The 21044-nt window shown below is 39.3% G+C and overlaps 1 protein-coding gene across 26 annotated transcripts in view; it reads left to right on the top strand.

Annotated features, from left to right (window-relative positions):
- Slmap (sarcolemma associated protein) overlaps positions 1–21044 on the top strand; it is a 119309-nt gene that overhangs the window by 23532 nt on the left and 74733 nt on the right. For all 26 annotated transcript variants that reach the window (XM_051176720.1, XM_051176728.1, XM_051176726.1 and 23 more), the window contains exon 2: positions 20128–20275. In XM_051176720.1, the coding sequence (XP_051032677.1) occupies positions 20128–20275 (148 nt within the window). The remainder of the gene's footprint in view (positions 1–20127; positions 20276–21044) is intronic.

Here is a 21044-nt window from a genome sequence, read left to right as displayed (position 1 = left end):
ATTGAACCCAGAACTCATTATTGGACCAGGTTAGGCTGCCAGCAGTAGGGTCTGGTCTTTCTCTGCCTTCTCAGTGCAGTGGTATTATAGGTGCATACCACATGACTTTTAGTGGGTGCTGGGGTTCTGGTCTAAGTCTTCATGCTTGTTAAGCAAAGCACTTTCCTGACTGGACCATCACTTTAGCCCTCGTTGTTTCCCTCACATTTACCTTTTATGTTCTTTACATTACTTGCCATCAAATAACCATAATGTGATATACTCATTAGGCTTGGTGAATGAAGTTTTTTTTTGGTTATTCTATACTTACTTATTTATAAATTTTTATTGATCCTTTGTGGATTTCACACCATGCACTTGATCCCATTCATCTCCTGTCCTTTTCTATCTGTCCTCTGCCCTTGCAACACCCCTCCCCCTGCAAAAAAAGGTAAAATAAAATTTAAAAGAAAAAAAATTCCCACCGTGGAAGCTGTAGTGTGTCACAGTGAGTCACACAGTATACCCTTTAGTCTATAAATCTTTACTTTCAAGTGTTTGAGTCATTGGTCTTGTTAAAGGCCTCTGGCTTCTGCTACTCTATCAATACTGGGCCATCACTGGTACTTCTTAGATAGATATCCTGTTAGTGCCCTGTGTCATGGAGATCCTGCAGCTTTGGATCTCCAGAACTGGCCTCTTCACATGCTCCAGTAGTTCATCGATGGGGTGGGTCAACTCATAGCTCTGGTTCTGGGTCTGGGTATTAACTGCGTTGGTCATTCCACCATCTCTCCCTCACTCTCACCACCAGGGTGAGCTCTCCAGCTGCCCTGGGTAGCTCACTCAATGTTTCAGGCAGCAAGGGGTAGGGACAATTCTGTTCTCATGTTCCCTGCTGGCTCAACCTGCACCCATATCACCATGGCCAGCTCTATACTGTGTTGCCTAGGTGAGGTGCAGGACCCACCCTGCTGAGTGCTGTAGCTGGTAAGGGACAGGGCCAGCTCTCCCACTCTCATGCGGCTGAGACCAGCTTTCCTGCCTGCCACAGCCCACACCACATGGCAGATGAGGAAGCAGTGTCAACTCTCCCGATTTTCTGGCCCCAATGGCCAGCTTACCCTCACCCCTGCCAACAGGGTCAGCTCTATTGTTCTGCCCAGGTGAGATGTAGGTCCTGTTCTCTGAAGTGCTGCAGCCAGTGAGGGGTGGGACCAATTCTGTGCAGCCCTTGAGTATCAACATGGTCCCATGCTGCAGTCCAGACCTGGGCATCATTTTGTGGTAACATGGGCCAAGGACATTGACACTGATCCCTGGTGCTACATGGCCATGGACTCAGACTTGGCTCTCAGCAGCAGCATGGGCTGGGATTTCACCATGGCCTCAGGTGGCTTTGTAGGCTGCTCACAGGCTGGCTGTTTCTCTCTACCCTCAAGTCTCCAGATCCTCCTCTCTGTGTAGTGCTTAAGCTGTTCTTATCCTTTTTGTCTCTCATTTCTCCACCCCATACCTGTGCATCATAGTGGCTCACACTGTGGGCAGGCCTCACATTGGGTGGTATCTCTGCATGTCTTCTTCCTGTCCACTCTTTATGCTGCTGAGCAGGGCCTCTGGATATCTTCAAGTGTTTGCCCAATCCAAAATTTCCAAAGGAAATACATCTTTGGCCAGAGATAGGTGCAGCTGGATAAAACTGTAGTTCAGCATAGAGTCATCCAGTCCCATGGTTGAACTGCCACCACAATCAACTAGAGAGATTAGCAGATAGGCCAGTGATGAGGAGTAAACACAGCAAGACTTGTCCAGTTAGTTGTGGGTCTCCATTCTTGCAGGTACTGCCCTTTTTCCTGCACCGGGATGAGGCTCTGGGCGTCACAGTGATTTCAGCAGTGGTCGGCTTCCTCAAAGGAAGAAGGTGTAGGCCCACTAGCATTTGTATTTGCTGCTGGCTCAGTTGATGGGCATTGTAATTCACATTTTCTCAAGGAGCAAGAACAGCAGCCACAGCCTTTGTATCTCCTGTTCCGCCTTACTTCATAGCTCAATACTGCTCTTGTCTCTTTCTGTCCAATCACTCCACCACCTACTTACTTCCCACAGCACCCATCTGGGTATGGGCTTTGATGTGGTCTTTGCTCTTCCTCCAGGAGTGCCTGAGCCCACTAGGGCCAGCCTCAGTGTTGTCTTTGCATTTCTTGGGGTGTCTGCCTGGGTGGGTAGCATGGCAGTGGTGGGCATTTATCCAGGCAGTGAATAAAACTTTATACCCTCAAGTTAAGAGTTAATTTTCAGATTCCTCTTTGTGGAGAAAAGCCCTATAAACTGTTGGTGTACATTCTTCTAATTTTTTTTTTTTTTGCTTCCTAATTGTCCCAGTTGGTTTTGTATAAACTTGACACAAGCTAAAGTCATCAAGAGATGGAGTCTCAGTTGAGGAAATGCCTCCTTGAGATCCAGCTGTTGGACATTTTCTTAATTAGTGATTGATGGGGAAGGGCCCAGCTCATTGTGGGTGGTGGGCTGGTGGTCCTGGGTTCTATTAGAAAGCAGGCTGAGCTAGCCAGGGGAAGCAAGCCAGTGAGCAGCAGCCCTCCTCTGTGGCTTCTGAATCAGCTCTTGCCTCCAGGTTTTCACCCTGTTTGAGTTCCTGTCCTGACATCCTTTGCATGTGTGAGCTGAAGAAAACCTTTCCCACCCAACTTGCTTTTTAATTGTGTTTTGTTACAGCACTGGAAACCCTAACTAAGACATTAATAATGGAATTTATGTCATTGATTTTTACAAAAATGTATAATGTCTTTATTATATTTTTATCCTGGTACTACAACTGTACAACTACAACTGAAGATTGTATTATATTTCATCAAATGATTATAATATGGGTTTTGCTGTTGTTTTTTGCAGTTTTCTTTCTTAGACTTTTGGTGTTTGGATGTTCAACCAAGCCCTGTTTATTATAAAGTTTTGGTGGCCATTAGAGTTATTTTCAGTTTGTTTGAGACAAGGCCTACTATGTATCTCTGGCTAGCCCAGAACTCACTATGTAGACCATGTTGACCAGGAACTCACAGAGATCTGCCTGCCTCTGGAGTGCTAATTAAAGATGTGTGCCACTACATCTACTCCCAATTTTAAAATTTTTAATTAATTAAAAAATTTTTGACAATATCATACTTACATGCAATGAACTGTGATTACACCTTCTCATCCCCATCCAGACTTCTCTTTAATAAGTCTCCCCCTTTTATCTGTGCTCCCTTCTGCCTCTCTTGATCTCTATCCTTCCTCTTCATTTTTCCCGTTTTGTTCAGGTCCTCCCAGGTAGTCATAGCTGTTGTGTGTTCATGATGGTAAGGACAACCTTGTGTTCAGAAGACAGCACCATGCTTTATTCTGCCCCATCCCCTGCTTTCCACAATCCTTCCACTTTGTCTTCTGTGATACTCTCTGGGCCTTGGATGGGGTGACATAGGTAGCCCATTTGGGGCTGAGCACTCAGCTGTCATCCTCCCCTGCTTTAACTTCCCACTGCTGCAAGAGGCTTTCCTAATTAAGTCTGAGTGCTGCAGAAGTCTATGGGTATAAGCATACATATTTAGAAGGCAGTTTTAATACACACCTATTTGGAAGATACCAGTATTAGGTCCCTCAATAGAGTATGTGACCTCCCATAGGCTTTTGACCTGGTGCCAGGCATGTATGCATTCCTTCCCCATAAGTTTCTTCAAATCCAACCAGAAAGCAGTTGGTTGCCTTCTGAACATTTATGTGCTAGCATATCTTGCCAGGTAGTTCAGTATTGAAACAGGAACAATGTATAGTTGAGTGTGATTATTCTAGCACTATGGTGGTGGATATCCAAGAGCAAATATAATAGTCTGCAGGGACTACCTGGCCAATCATAGGGGAGTATCCTATACCTGACACTGGAATTTTGGTTTGAAAACATATGGCTTCTGGGAGCAGTGTTAACCACCTTGGAGAGTACTTTGGTTCAAATATTTTTTTTTTTCCATTTTTTTTCCCCTCTAAGTCTGTGAAGTAGTAGGTTCCTATATGACTTTTTCGTGCATTCTTAGTTTTGATTGGCCCCTTTCCCCAACCCCACACTTCTTCATTTTCTCTATTCTTTCCTCCTTTTTTAAACCTTTTCTTCCCTGGATTCCCTTCTCCACTTCGTATAAATATGATTTACTCTCCTTTCACCACCCCATTCTCCATGTCTCCTTTCTTGATATCTGGCTTCTACAGACACTTACTGCAGCTTAAACATAACTTTCTAAAAATTTGAGTTCAAGATCCACATATGAGAGAGAACACCCAGTGTTTGTCTTTCTGGGTATGGCTTACCACACTCAGTACAATATTTTCCAATTCCTGTAAATTTCATTTTTCTTTAATGAATAGTAGAATTTCATTGTGTAAGTGGTTTATGATAGTCATATATTAATTCTATAGTTATTGATTGCTGCTGAATTCAGGACCAGAGATGCCCAGGAAATGGCAGATAAACAATGGGACAAGTATAGGCTCTAAGTATTATGTTAATGTATGAATCAATTAAACATTTAGTGCATATTTGGTATGCATTAATAAAATATATTTTATTAATGGTTCAAGACAGAACTGAGTCTTTTCTCTTGTGAAGAGGCTTTGTTTGATGTTCTTTTTTGTGTAATCTTTGGGTATATGTTTAACTACTGTCTGCTTAATCATGGTATATGTGAGTTTAGATGAGGTAATGTATATAAAGGAACTAGCATTGGACCTGGTATAAGCAAATATTTTAATATACTTATGAACATGGAAACTGAAAAACCTCAATTTATTGGGGCTGTGTGTCAAATAGTTGGTATCAGGTAGTATGTGCATTTTTTGGAAAAAAAAAAAAATAAAACCTGCCGTTCCAGATGGTTTTACAGCAGAAGGTCTGATTTTTTTTTTTTTTTTTTTTTTAATTGTCAACATCACTACTAATCTGCTACTTGGCCAACTGTCAGCCATATCTTACTGATGTATGAAGTAAAATCATTCTTATTTCATAGAGACTTGAAAGAAAAAGAAGAAGCAGTGAAATTTCCAGACAGAGATAATAGAGCAAACTGTTGAAATTACAACAGTTTATAACCTGCCCAGTGTTTCGGCTCACACCTGCGATCCCATGTCTTGGGAGCTGGAGACAGGAAAATCAAGTTTTAAAGGTCATCCTTGACTACATAGTAAGTTCAAGGCAAAAGTGAGCATGTCATGATCTCCCTATTTCTAGTGACTCTGATTGCAGTTCATCCTGTAATTGCTGTATGATCAAAGGTGTTAGAGTAACTCTCCTAAACCTTTTCCTCCCTTTTAAAATCTATAAGGTTGTTGGGGGAAGTAGCAGAAATGTTAGTAACAAATGCAGTAGAACATCTTTTGTCAATATAGTCAGTCCAGGCACTAGCAGTTGGACACACGAGCAGGACATAGCCCTCTAAGGTGCAGATGTCAAGACTGTATTCTGGAGTCTCCCATGCCTGAGCCAGTTGCTAAACTGAGTAAAAACTGTTTCATGATGCTCTGAGTGAGCAGTGCCTTTAGGACCACTTTGTGTGGTGGTCTTGCTGTCCCCTCCCTGGCCATCTGGTTCAAACACCTGGGAGGCAAGGAGGAGAGGGGTCAGGTTGCCTCCTACCACACAGGCATCTATTTACAGCTGCCATAGAAGGCAGGAAATGCTGTTCCACAGGAGGACATGCCTGGGGCTGATGGGATCCTTGCAAAACTAGGTCAGAGTAAAACCCCTTAAGGCATAGTCCCTTAGGACACTGCCCCGTGGATACATAGTGAGCAGTCAGGAGAGCAAGAGGCCAGGTGTGTTCTGAAGCACCAGGGTTTGGCAAGGACAGGAATGGACCTTTCAAAAATACAGGGAAAGGCTTTCAGCATCCTCTCCCTGCAGTTTTACTACCAGGGCACAATTGCTTCTCAATATAGGGGCCTAAACCAATATTGCAATAAAATCTTTTATTGTGCCTTAAGAAAGCTCAGCTTTTTTGTTGTGCCAAAGTCCCCTTTAATATTATGTATTGAATTTCTGCCCTTGTTTCTCTGGTTTTTGTTATTTTTTAGGGTAGGTCATGACTATATATAAATGTACTGTCATACCTGTTCCTCCTCCTCCTTGCCTTCTCAATCCAGGCACCACCCTCACACACAAGTATGACTTAGCAACAATTATGCCTATCTGCACTTCCCATCAATCTTGCAGAACTTAGTTATTTGATTTATTTTTAGGTATTCTAGGTATATTATTTTTCTGTATAGTTGGGTGCCTCAAAAGTATTATAAACTGAAATGATTTGACCTAATGGTGCATTCTCTTTTGAAATGAGTTCTAACTAGTCTTCTTGCTTCATAAAAAATTCATAATTTTGTGAGATTTTATGAGAAACTTTGAATTAAATATTGAAGAGTGCTCAGTTTCAGAGGGCAGGCAGACATTGTGGTTTGAAATTTTTCATTTGGAATCATAGTGTCAAGTTAGCAATAGCTGTGAGACTGTTATAATGTTTAATGGGCCCGAGTCTCAGTTTTTTAGTCTCTAAAATGGAGATGTTAATATCTTCTTGGTAGTCTTACAAGGATCGGAAATGACACATGTCAAAGATCTGCACATCACAGGGGGTCTGTAGGTGGAAGCTATTATTTATAGCGCTTCTTTTAATGATATTGCATAGTCCTTAATATACAAGTCTTTTACCTTCTTGCTTAATTATTCATAGACATTTATTATTTTAGATTCTTTTAAATGGAAATGTTTTCTTGATTCCATTTTGGGGTGCTCGTTGCTGGCTTATTGAAATACAGATGCTGGGCTAGGGATGTAGCTGAATGGTAAAACATCTTGCCTAGGGTGCACAGGGGCGTGGGTCCCAGCTTCAAAGCAAATGACTGTAATTTGGAAATTATAACAGCCTTTTCTGTGTCAACTGCATAAACTAGTTTTGTTGAATTTATTTGCTTGAATGGTGTTTGGTGTATTCTGTGATGTATTATATAGAAAACTATGTTGCCTGTGAATGGATATATTTTACCTTTCCCTTTTAGTTTGGTTGCCTTTTTTTGTCAGTGGCTAAAACTTTTACTATAATGTTAGGTAGTAAAATAATGGTAAAACTAGGTGTCCTTCTTGTTCCTTATCTAAGCAGAGGAAGCTGCTTTTCTTTAAAACAATTAATATGGTGTTGTATACATATACATTTACTTTGCTCATATTCAGCCTTGCTCCATCTGCTGGTACTTTTTTCCCCCTGCAAATAGCCCCCCTCTGCTTTCATGCATATAACACACACACACACACACACACACACACACACACACACACACACACACACACACACGAGAAAACATGTTGTACTGTGTCCTTCTCTTGTTTCACTCTTCCTCCTAACTTTAGGATGTTACCTTTCTTGTTGCTGTAATGACATGCCTCACAAAATCGACTTAAGAAAGGAAGGACTTGTTTGTGTTCACAGACTGAGAGTACATCTGTCATGGAGGAGATGGCATGACGGGGACATGAAGCAGTTACTTGTGTTTTACGCATACTTCACAAGCGAAGAAATGAGTGCTGGTGCTCAGCTTGCTTCCTTCTTGTTTGATCTGTGAACTCAGCTCATGGAGGGGTGTACCCACATTTAGAGTCAGTCTGTCCACTTCAATTAACACAGTATAAAAAACCCCTCATAGGCATGCCCAGATGTTGGTTTCCGTGGTGATGCCTCCAGGTTGACAATCAAAAAGCATTATTCCAAGTGTCTTTCTCCCCTTATAGTCTCCCGTTTTTACTTTGATGTTTTCTACACATACTACCACTCAGTCAGGAAAGCAGAAATGTGGATCCTGGTGCTTGTTTTAGTTTCTCTTTCTTTTTCAGGACAGCTCCACTAACCTGTGGGATGATGTGCCCACTTTTAGACTGGGTCTTCTCTCATTTAACCTCCCTGGAAACACCATTACAGACACACCTGGAGGTGTGTCTCATAGGGATTCTAAATACAGTCAAATTGACATAAATTAATCTGCACGGTGTATGTGTGTGCTCTGTATATGAAAGAAAACATAATAAAATGTTTGTCTTTCTGACCTGGTGTATTTTGTTTAATCTCCTAGTTTCAGTTTTCTACTTGTCAGTTTTATTCCTTTCTATGGTTGAATAACACTCTGATATATATATATATATATTTTACAGAGGGATATATATATATATATCCCTCTGTACTTTTTTTTGTCTATTCATCTCTTTTATTTGTGTATAAGCATGCATGTATAAGTGCAACATGTATGTAAAGTGCCCCCTGAGTCCAGAAGAGGGTGTTAGATCCTTAAGAACTGAAGGTAAAGGCAGTAATGAGTGGCTGTGTGGGTGTTGAGAGCAGAAGTTGAATCTTCTGTAAGCAGTCAGTGCTCTTATAGAACACTCCAGATGTCTGTTTACTTCTTGGTTGGCATTTAGGCTGGTTGTATATCTAAGCTGCCAGAGGAAAACATTAGGAAACACTTCATGATACTGGCATAGGCCAGGACTAAAAAGGCCTCAAATAGCTCAGGGTAACATAAAGAATTGATAATGGGCTTCCTGGAAAAAAGTTAAAAGACCTAGCCTATGTCTTTATTTTAAAGTGCTTCTTTATGTTTTCCTCTGGCAGCTCTAAAGCTTTAGTTACTACATTAGGGTCATTGAGGTTAAGGTCTTAAAGTTGTAAGGGTGAGAAGATAGGTATCTAGTTGTGTTCTTCTGTAGATGAGATCCAGTTATCCCAACTCCATTTATTGAAGAGTCTGTCTATTCTCTGGTCTTTTTTTGACATCTTTGTTAAGATTTAGGTGGCTTTAGATGCATAGGTTTATTTCATTTCTGGGTCTTGTAACTGTGTTTTGTTGTTTTTGTTACTGTGTCTCTGTAATATAATTGAGGTCAAGTATTGTGATATCTTCAGTTTGGGATTATTTTGTCTGTTCAGGAATATTTATACTTGTGAGCTTTAGGATTTTTTTTTTGAAAAGTTAAAAATTCCTTAATTTTTTTATTCCTGGTATTCCACTACCACAATTTATAGGGCAATATACCTGATGTAATGAAAAGAAAAAGAAAAAGACAAAGCTACAACAGATATAAGACCTCAGGAATGTATATCTAATTGACACTACATTGCACTAATCAATAGCTGCACTTTTTGCAAAATGTGGCTATGACAGTCCTGAACAACAAGGGCTGTCATATTGTTAAAGCTGCAGTAACTTTTCTGACTATGGATCATCAATCCTTCTGTGGCAGATTTTTACAGTTCCTCTAATGCATTTAGGACAACTGTCTCAAAGTAACCTGCAGCTTTCCTGACAATTCCTCGCTCTCTCTTCTGCTAAGAACTGTAGCCCTTTTCTGCTGTATTTTTTTTTTTTTTTTAACTTTCTGCTACCATATCCACCACTTCCACCACCAGATCCACAGCCACCACCATAGGGTACCTGAGCTTCTTCCACTAAAACTGCCCCCTTTCATGGGTTCATAATTTGATTGCTGTTGTCCACTATAATTTTCAAAGTCATTATAGTTTCCACCACCATAGTTTTATATTGTTTTAGGAATGTTTTCATTATTCTGTAATGATTCTGTGTATATATGTATGGTATCTATGTGTCAGTGTATATGGTATTTCTGTACCTGTGTGAGCAAGAGCCTGTACGTGTGTGTGTTAGAGTTTGGTGTTGAGTGTCTTCCTCAATCCCTCTCCACCTTATTTGTTGGTAAAAAATTTATGTATATGAGTGTTTTGACTATGTATGTATGTATGTATGTATATATGTATGTACACCATGTCTGTGCCTGATATCTTTGGAGGCCAGAGGAGGACATAAGATTTACCTGGAACTGGAGTTACAGGTAGTTGTGAGTCACTGTGTGGGTGCTCTCCAGCCCCTTTGTCTTGTTTGTCCAGACAGGATCTTACCATGTAACCTTGTCTGGATTGGAATTCACTATGTAGATCAGGTTGGCTTTGAACTCACAGATCTGACTGCTTCTGCCCGAGTGCTGGGATTATCCCAGGGATTCTCCTATCTCTGTCTCCCTAACACTAAAATCACAGGCATGTGTGTCTTCTTTTTCTTTTCTCTCTGTTTCTCTCACTGTTTTATTTTCCCACACTTTACCTCCCCCCTTCTCTTTTGTTCCTTTCCCTCATTGATCTCTCTCTCTCTCTCTCTCTCTCTCTCTCTCTCTCTCTCTCTCTCTCTGTCTGTGTGTGTGTGTGTACGCATGCACACACATACACTTCTGCACATGCTGGGGATGGTGATGGCATATTCACATTTTTGTATGCACCCATGCACTTGGAAACCAGAGTATGAAATAGATCTCTTACTAGAGGCAGAACTCACTTTTTTGTTTAGATTAGTGGCCAGCAAACCCCAGCGATCTTCTGTATTTTTCCTTCTAGCACTGAGGTTATAGGCATGCATGGCAACACCAACTTTTTACATGAGTACTCGAGATCCAAAATTGGGTCCTCATGGTTGTTGCATGGCAAGTATCTTAGTGATTGAGACATCTCCCCAGCTTTGATCTTTGTAGATTTAATTGGTATTTATTTTAAAGCCTTTCTTTTCATCTTTACTTTTGTTAATTTGCATTATCTCTTTTATCATTTTGGTTAAGGGTTTGTTAGTTTTATGTGTGTGTGTGTGTGTGCGCGCGCGCGAGTACACATAGGAGCTACAAGGTCCTATGTGGAGGTCAGAGGACAACTTAACTGCTGGGAGTTGGTTGTCTCCTATGTGGTCCTGGGAACAGGTCTTCAGGGTTGGTGGCAACCACCTTTTTTCACTGAGTTATTGTGCCAGCCCAATGAACCTTTGTTTTTTGAAACCCCAGGTGCGTACCAGTTGAGCTAGACTGGTTGGCTAGTGCTCTCAGGATCCTTCTGTCTTTCTCATTGCTGGTTTATGTGTGGTTGTTTGGTCTCCAAATTCAGGTCTGCCAGTGCTGTCCTCACAATTTTAGCTTCAGTTGTTTGTACACCAGTGACCTCTGCTTGTCACAGTTAAAATTGCAGGAGAAATAGTCTTCCCCAGGGAAGAGTTCCCAATAGGCTATCCAATATTCAAGTGGTTAGCCCTGAAATCATATACTTACAAGTAACATTACATGGACGGAACATGCTATACTTACATATTAATGAATACACTCACTGCCACCAATTAAAGAAAAACAAGCCAAGATGGGATACATGGAGGGGCTGGAGGGAGGAAAGGGAAGGATGAAATGATTATTATAATTTCAATACATAAAAATTATTATAAAATATAAAAATGAGTCTTAAAAAAATCCCATGTGTTAAATAGTTTAGGGTTTGGTGGTGCACACCTTTAATTACAGCACTTGGGAAACAGCCAGGTGGATTTCTATGAGCATGAACCCAGTTAAAGCTACATAGTGAGGCCTTCTCAACAACACAACAATAAAATAATGTTAAATAAGTACTGTGCTCGAGGGATGAAGCTGTCTGTGCACAGAAGTCCACTGGGGCTTCAGAGTCCTGACTTTCTGCAATAAGGCTTCTTAAAATTTTCCACAACTGACTCCTTGTCACATGAGAAATTTGTATGTGACCATGGGTGGTATGTTAGCATCTAGAACCAATATGTAAATCATATATTTGCTTTGAATAATCATAAAATTAATTTACATCTGTGATGATATACATGTAATTTTGATATTAATGATGAAAGCAAAATTGTATATTAGTAACATGGCTGTGCTTGTTTATGTATCATGTCTGAAGACTTAGAGCATCTTCAGAGTTTTGCAGAATAGATCAATATCTTGATTTTATAATCATTAGTACTGGAGAATACCACAAAATGGCAGAAATATGTTTAAGATCATTTTGGAAATCATTGAAGGTTTTTTTCCTAATCTCAAGCCAGAATAACAAATTTTTATGGAATTGAAATCAGGAACACAAGCATCACTTTTTAAAACCAAACATTCTAACATAATACAATCCAGAGATACTAATTTGATGTTTCCATGTTAAAAAATGGCAATAGGAAAATACTGAAGTCTTTGTTTTCTGTAATTAAACAATTTCTCCTATAAAAGCAGAACTATTTATATGTGCAGCTCCTACACTGCTCTTGAATTCAAGCCAAGGGTCCCAGGTAGTATATATTGGCTTTGTGTGGAGTGATGGCATGCTCAGTACAAAGTATACATGTTGAAGAGCCAAGGCTGCCATAAAGTCATGTGCACTGGGAGCATGTGTTGCTAGAAACACACCAGATTCATGTGTTTGAATTAATTTTGGTTGTCCCATTGTCAGAAACCTTTTACTGTTGCTTTGGGAGTCACAACACACAGTTTAAGAAGTTTTGTGCGATAGCAGTGAGCCCGTAGGCAGATAGGTGGTTCTGGAGATTGAGCCCTGTGGCTCCACATAGAGTTTGGAACCATGGGAGACAATTAAGGTCAGTTCCTAGTCATCTGTGACAGATTATTTCTCCCTCTATGATCACTGCTTGAGCTGAGCCTCTTGTTCCCTAAACTTTGCCTTTGTTGAGATCTAACCTGCTTCCCTGTATGACTGCCTCTTACTGTCTCACTCTAGAGATATGTCAGGTTGACTTCAGCTTTGCTGATGTGGTTGTCACTTGTTCTCAGGCCATCCAGGCTAACTCCGTCCTATTTATTTATTTATTTATTTATTTATTTATTTATTTATTTATTTATTTATTTATTTATATTTTCATTTTACATACTAGCCCCAGTTCCTCCCCCTCCCTCCCTTCCATCCCCATCCTCTCCTCCCACCTCCATTTCCTACCCTCATCCTCTCCTCAGAGAGGGTAAGGCCTTCTTTGGGGAGTCAACAGAGTCTGGCATACCAAGTTGAGGCAGGTCAAGCCCCTTTCCCTGTATCAAGGCTGGGCAAGGTATCCCACCATAGGGAGTGGACTCCAAAAAATCAGTTCATACCCCAGGGATAGGTCCTGGTATCATTGCTAGGGGACCCTCACAACAGATCAAGTCACATAACTGTTTCTCACATTGAGAGGGTCTAGTTCAGTCCCATCCAGGTTCTCCAGCTGTCAGTTCATAGTCCGTGAGCTCCTTCTAGCTTGGGCCAGCTATCTCTATGTTTTTCCCCATCATGATCGTGACCTTATGGTGACCTTATGGTGATCGTGATTCTTATGGTCCCTCCTCCTCTTTAGCTGAACTCCAGGAGCTCAACCCAGCGCTTGACTGTGGATCACTGCATCTGCTTCCGTCAGTTACCAGATGTAGGGTCTATAATGACAATTAGGGTAGTCATTATTCTGATTAAAGGGGAAGGCCCATTCAGACACCCTCTCCACTCTCCACTCTAATCAGTTTTGGATAATGGATTCTTTCAAGGTGGCACAGGCCAAACAGCCCTGGAGACACAGCCAGTGACATAATTGGGCAACTCAGGGTGAACCAAACCCTGGAATTGGGACTTGTGAGGACTGAGGGTCTGTTATTTAGATAGACTGTCTTGTCTTTTTTCTCCAGGGCAGTCTGGCGTATTTCTGAATGCAGCTTGCATACTTCCCAGCCCCATTCACATGACCACATACCTTCTTTTTGTTAAGTCATTCTGTTTCCAGCTTTTTTCCCCAGTTGTCTACCACTCTATGATTTTCCAGTGCTCTTTTCTTAATTTTAATAGTTATATCTTGATTGTATACTGGCTTTCATTCTTCACCATGCCACACACAAATGGCTTATAATCTGCAGTTTTATCTAATCCCCCCTCCCTGAATGTTTACACAAGTGCATGTTATATTCTTTCAAATGCCTTTTCTGTGAAGTTTGCTTTTTCTATTAATGTGTAAATTGGTTGACTTAAGTCTTATAAGGTGGTGGATAACATCAATTAACTTTCTTTAATGGCACTACTTGTGATAGGTAAATTGCACTTTTTCAAGCAATATCAGCTACTCTAGTGTGTGAGTTCTGCATCTGTCCTTCATGTCACTTTCAGAGAGGTGAAAATTCACAGTAATTTGTGATTACAGTCTGGCCTGCTCCCTCTGGAGACAGGTACCAAGGTCCCATTGTGGCAATACATTGTTGCCAGATTGCTGCTGCTCTGGGGAGTAGGCAGGCCAAGGGTGAGTCTCTTACCTTTTTCTTTTCTTTCTTCTTTCTCTGTTTTTAAAGGAAGTCATTTAAAATTATAATATGCATACACACATACATACATATATTAAGTAAGCTTATGATATAATTGGCTTTTTGATGAAATTTTCATACATACATGTATATCATTGTACTTTGCTCATATTCCCTTCTGAAAATAGTCCCCCTTCGGCTTTCATGTCATAGATATGTAATGATATGTGTGTGAGTATGCATTCTTGAGCACACATAAAATCTAGGTTCTCCATGAAAAGGAACGTGCAGTGTTTTTTCTCCCATGATCTCCTCTGTTCTCTCTTCAGACCTCTTTCTCATCCTGTATTCATCCTTCCACTGTCATTTTTCATACATACACGTGTTTGAGAGAAAACACACAGGGTTTGAGTCTGGCTCACTTTGTTGTTGATGTTACTTTGTTCTTAAGTCAGGGTTTATGCACTGCATATTTCCTGGAGTGCTAGACAAGTTGGTGCTGCAGGTTTTTTTCTTTTTTCTTTTTAGTGTTTCTGTGTGGGTAGATGCTTGGAGCTGCCTACTCTAGCTTTTTGCTAGTGTCATTTTGTTCCTTTCTTTGCAATTTTATAAAAATTGCTTCCATTTTGTTTTTATTTCTCTGTAGGCATTGTTCACTGTATGTAACCACTCTATCTAATGTGTCCTCTAGAACTTTTCCTATTTATTTATTTTTTGAGTCTTCCTGCCCAGTTGTTTCATATTATTGGTTTGTATCTAGTAATTTTCCTAAGGTCTTAGTATGTTTTAAAGTTCACAGAGCGCCCTCTTCTGTTGTTTTTGTAAAATGTTTTTTTAAACCGATATTTTCCCTTCCCTTTTTTTCCCTGAATCTTTTCTTTTGTTGTCCTGTCATCAATTTAGGTCAATTTCCAGCAGCTGTCCCTCACTGAGCAGCTGTGTCTTGGAGGTTCGCTTTGGTTGGCTGATTGGTTTCAAGAATTTTTATAGGGGGGGGCATGTTTACCTGTGTGGTAGAGCCTAGTTTCACATCAAGGAAGGCTCTGGATCCAACTGGGGAACCAAGTATATATGGTTGCTGGGGTGAGCTAAATGTTTTTATTTTCAGCCTTTTTTCTTTCATTGTCCTCCAAACTGTTCCTAGAACACCTAGTAGCTATTTTGTGATACTCAGATCCAGTCAACCACACTATATATGGTCATGCAACTGTTTTCCCTGTTTTTGTTTTGAGGCCCTAAATGTTGTCTATGTGGTTTTGGATTTTGGCTTTGTCTTAGTCACTCTGATTTTAGGTGATGATTGAAGTAGATTAAAAATGTGTAGTACCTGCAGTTTACATAGAATTCATTGTGTAATCCCATTTAGAATTTCCCCTCTGTGGTGCTGGGGCTATTGCTGTTGATACACAAAGCACTGGAAGATCAGAAGTTCAAGCTCATCATCTGCTGGTAGCAAGTATGAGGCCAGTCTGGGGTACAGGAGAGCTTGTTTTGAGGGATAAATAAATAAACTTTTTCTATATGGAGTTAGAATTTGTGGTTGTCTGTGGTATGATTATATATATCATATCACATATGTCATATATGACACACACTATGCTTTTTGGTGTTTGGGTAATTTCAAAGCCTTTCAACATTGAAAAAGTTATGAAGAAGCAATGTAACATTATAGTAGGAATAAAGTACTTTCAGGTTCTAAATATTTCACATTGAAAGTTCTGTACACTGTATTTACTTACAGAATCAATTAATCTATATTAGGAACTTTGTGAAGTCAGATAATATATTTTGTGCAGTGTTGTGACTGCATTGGTCAGCAAGAAGTTAGGGAAAGTCATTGTTGGTACAGAGAATCTTTCATTTAGGAACTGCTATCAATTCAATTCATGATTTTAGGGAGTGCAAAGCTCATTTAACTAATTGACAAAGCATGAAAACAATGAAAGTACCATTGTTGAACTTTGGTCTTCAAGCCATAGAGGGTTTTTTTGTTTTGTTTTGTTTCTTTGTTCTTTAAATAAATTTAGGACTCTGATGTTGAATAGGTTCAACATCAAGGTGAATGCCTAGTTAGAACTGCTAGGGTGTTCTTTATGGTGCTGAGAAAAAGGATAAATGAATCTTCTGGTGCCTTAATTAAACATTTCAAGTATGATCAAAACTGTTTCTTTGAAAGTGGAAAAAAGCATAAAGAAGAATATTTCTGGTTTGACAGGGCCAACCGGCATACCTGCTTTCTGTGAAAGAATTCAGGAGCTGTTTCCAGTCTTGCAAACAAGTTGACATCTTTAGTTAACCTAACCTAAGAGTAAATATGGTTATTTCTGTACAGTGTAGACCTAATAATAACAACTTTATTTTAGAGTTGGTACAAAACCATTGTTTTTGATACCAGTTTTTTGAGAACAGCTGTCTTAGTTGTTTTACTCCACCTTGTTGCTGTGATAAAATACTCTTGACAAAAACAACTTAAGGGGAGAAAAGGTTGATTTTAGCTCACAGCCCACAGTAATCAATCATGGTTGGAAAGTCAAGGCCCCCAAGAACTCCAAGTACCTGCTTATGTTACATGCACCAGCAGAAGAGACCAGCACATGCTAGTGCTCAGCTGACTTTCTTCACTTTGACAGCCCTGGTCCCAATCAAGGTGGATCTTTTCATACATAAGCATGATTAGGACAATCCCACAGAGGCCTGTCCACATGCCAGTGTAATCCAGAGACCCCTTGCATGCCATGATGAGATTCTCTTCCCAGATGACTCTAGATCTGCCAACTTGACAATTAAAACCAACCATCCCAGCTGCCAAGTGCAAGTATCTCTTCAAGGAACTAAGTCCAAGTTCAAGTAGAGACTTGGCTATGAATGGATGTTATCGTGCCAAGGAAAGACCTGGAATAACTGAGTTCATAGAAGGAAATGGATCATACAGGACCAACTCTTAAGCTACAGTAGTAAGGACTTCTATTGTATTCTAAGGTATTTGGAAGCCATTAGGTTAAAAACAAAGGAAATTGAGCAATTAATGTAAATGACACGTTTCAGCTAAATGGAGACCAAAGATGGCATGATGTATTTTGAAAAGTAATATTTCGAAAAGGAAAAGAGCAGACATTAATATTTACTGATTTGTTTTTTAATTGAAGTTATTTTTAATTATATATAGAATCTACAGGTGAGAAGATGTATATAGATTTTAATTTGCTTTTTATTAGTTTTAATAAGTGGTACCAAACCTTGTTCCATATACTTTTAAGTTTTCCTTTTACTTCTCATATTGAAAAACAAAACCCCAAAACAAAAAACTGGGGCTAGAGCAATGATTCAGAGCATGTGTTCCTTTTGCAAAGGACCCAGGAATGATTTACAGTACCCATATGATAGCTCACGGGCATTCCAGTTCCAGGGGATTGGACACACTCTCTGGCCTCTGTGGTCATCAGGCATGCACACACACACACACACACACACACACACACACACACGCACGCACGCACGCACACACGCACACACACACACACATACATGCAGACAAAACACTCATACATATTTAAATAAAAATAAATCTAAGGTATTTTAGAAAATTGAATTGCAGAGCCAGATGTTGGTGACACATGCCTTTAATCCCAGCACTTTAATCCCAGCACATGCCTTTAATCCCAGTAGGCAGGGGCAGGGGCAGAGGAGCAGAGGAGCAGAAGCAGAAGCAGAAGCAGGTGAATCTGAGGCCAGCCTGGTCTATGGAGCTAGTTCCAGGACAGCTAGGGATACACAGAGAAACCTTGACTGGGAAAAAAAAAAAAAAAAAAAGAATTACAGGCCTGTAAATTGATTTAATTGGCAAACGGTCACAATTTGAAGTTTGAAAGTGACTGTAAATTTTGTATTAGCTATTTATAACTTTCTAGACAAAAATTGTGAAAAAGTAAACCAGAATCCACTTATTACCATATTTCCTAAGGATGTATTAAAAAGTACTCCTCCTCCATTTCTTTATACAGTAGGTTCTAATGCTGAGAAGGGTTTTGTGAATACTCTTTCCTGACAGCATTTCCAGTCCTTGTGAAATGTTAATGGATATAAATTTTTAATGGATTTATAAAATATCAACAGAATTTTATAAATGACCATTGTACTGGATGGTTTTGTGTGTTAACTTGACACAACCTGGAGTCATCAAGAGACAAAAGAGCCTCATTGAGCAGGTGCATCCGTGAAATCCAGCTGTAAGACATTTTCTCAATTAGTGATTGATGGGTGAGGGATCAGCCGATGGTGGCTGGCGTCATCCCAGGGCTAGTAGTCCTGGGTTTTATAAGAAAGCAGGCTGAGCAAGCCAGGGGTAGCAAGCCAGTCAACAGCCCGCTTCCAAGGCCTCTGCATCACTTCTGTCCCCACATTCCTGCTCTGATTGAATTCCTGCACTAACCTTTTTCAGTGTTGAACAGCAATGGGGAAGTATAAGGCAAATACCCCCCTCCCCCAACTGGCATTGGGTCATGGTGTTTTGTTACAGCAATAGAAACCCTAAGACAATCTGTAATTAACTCTAGACATAGTTAGCAGTTGTTTCATTTTAAACATAGTAAGTAATTTATAGTATGGTAGCTTTTGAAATGTCATTTTTACATTTTTAGCAGATTATTAGCTTTCGATTTGATTAATCTTGTAAGAGTGCTTGTGGGATGAATAAAGGATAGTAAAACATGAAAGTCACTGTGAAAAAATGGGGAAATATTCTTTTGATTATATTATTTGAATCCTTGTTTGTGTGTTACCTCTGTTACCTTTGTAGGATAGTTTAACTATCATATTTCTTATTTATATCTTAATCTATTAACATCTATATCATAGACTTTTTCTTTTTACTTGGGTTAAGGTCTTATTTTATTTCTCTGATTGGCATTGAGCTACTATATGGTTCAGACTGGTATTAAATTCAGACTCCTGAGTGCTGGGATTACAGGTATGGGCCACTACTCCAGAATTAAAATTCACATTTAAAAATGTATAGCTTAGTACATGGTTGTGCAACCATCACCTTTAGTATATACTTTTCCCCCTTATTCTTAAAAGAAACTGTATTACTCAATCACCCTGCCACCTTAGTTCCCTGTAACTATTGCAATGCTTTTGTTTTATGTATTTACACATTTGGTCAGTTTTCTACACGTGGGGACTTGTGGTGATGACTGCAGCTGCTTTGCTTGTCCATAGACACCTCCTCTGCTGCAGATTGAACCCAGAGCCTTGTGCATGCTTGGCAAGGACTCTGATACTGACCTGCACCTCCCGTCCATATCTGTCCTCTTCCTCTTATTTTTTTTTTCTTTTTTTCTTTTTTTGAGACTCAATCTTCTGTCCTTGATCTCATAATCCTCCTGCCTAAGTCTCCTGAATGCTAAGATTACAGACTATCACAGGCATCCCCAACTATCTTCTTTTACTTTGTGTTGTGTTCTGTAGGCTCATCATATGGAGGTATATATATATATATATATGTATCAATACTTTATTCTTCTTTATTGTCAAGTAGCCTGATGTGTAGACGTGCATTTGTTTATCTATTCAATTGATAAGACATTTCAAGTGTTTCTGTTTTTTTTATTATTATGAACAATGCTGTTATGAATGTTTATATATAAGTTTTGTATGTTTTTCACTATTTTGGATAAATACCAAGGAGTTTTAGAATCGTTGGGTTGTACTCTAACTTTACATTTAACACTTTGAGACATACCACAAACTGTTTTATAAGGTGTTTCCACCATATGTCCAGTTAAATTTTAAACTATCCAGTTTTAAGTTTTTATTTTCATTTATGTTGAACATTAACTGAAATGAGTGGTTTCTGTTGATAGGCAAAATGTCCTCTGGAAGTAGTTTGCAAAGCTGATGGTACCTTTTTAAAAGTAGGTTTAATATTATTACTGTTAACCCTTTGCTTTTTCTTTTCTTTTCAGTTTTATCTCCAAGACACTAAAAGTAGTAATGGCACCTTTATAAATAGCCAGAGATTGAGTCGAGGCTCTGAAGAAAGTCCACCATGTGAAATTCTTTCTGGTGACATTATCCAGTTTGGGGTAGATGTAACAGAGAATACACGGAAAGGTATGTGTATGGATCAATTTTCCTGTTATTTGTCTTTATAAGTTTTAAAATCTTTATTAGTATTATAAAACATTGCATGTTGTATAAAAAGATATAGTTAAACTCAATTATTTGTATCCCAACTAAAGCAACTATAAAAATAATGTAATGAATGTCAGATGTTTTATCTTGAATCTAAATAATTGTGGCTTTAAGGTCTTTACCTTAAAGGTCCTTTTTCCTGCTATCTTTAACATACTGTTTTCTCAGTGCTTTTGCTTATCTCATAGCAAGAGGGTTATAACTGCAATCCTAGGTTTGCATCATTTTTCTCATACCAGTACACCATGTAAAAAAGATAATGTGGGAATACAATGCTCTTTTGTGTAGAAAAGTCAATTTTACAGAAAGTGCTCCAAGTTAATATTTCCTTATGGATTACTGACCTCATGAATCGATCACACGATAGTTATCTGCAGTACTAAAGAAACCCAATTATTGACGGAAATGAACAAGGAGACCTGTGGTTGATATAGATCAGTTATGATTCGAGTTGAGTATGTGTTGTTATCCCCTCTGAAATCAGAGTTCTGTCTGCAAGAAAGAAGAGAAGTATAAGGTTTCCTGTGCTACAGCTTCTGAAACTGCAAATTCTCTAGCTAAATAATGCCAGTTGCTCTTTAAAATTATTTTATTTTACATTTCTGATGCTTCTTGGCTCTAACTAGTACATTGTCTACTCTTTAATTATGAATTCTTATGGCTGACTCATAAAATTAAACCATAGTAC

Source organism: Phodopus roborovskii, unplaced genomic scaffold (genome assembly GCF_943737965.1).
Source record: "Phodopus roborovskii unplaced genomic scaffold, PHOROB, whole genome shotgun sequence".
NCBI classification, from domain to species: domain Eukaryota; kingdom Metazoa; phylum Chordata; class Mammalia; order Rodentia; family Cricetidae; genus Phodopus; species Phodopus roborovskii.
This window is presented reverse-complemented; position numbering and strand designations above follow the sequence as displayed.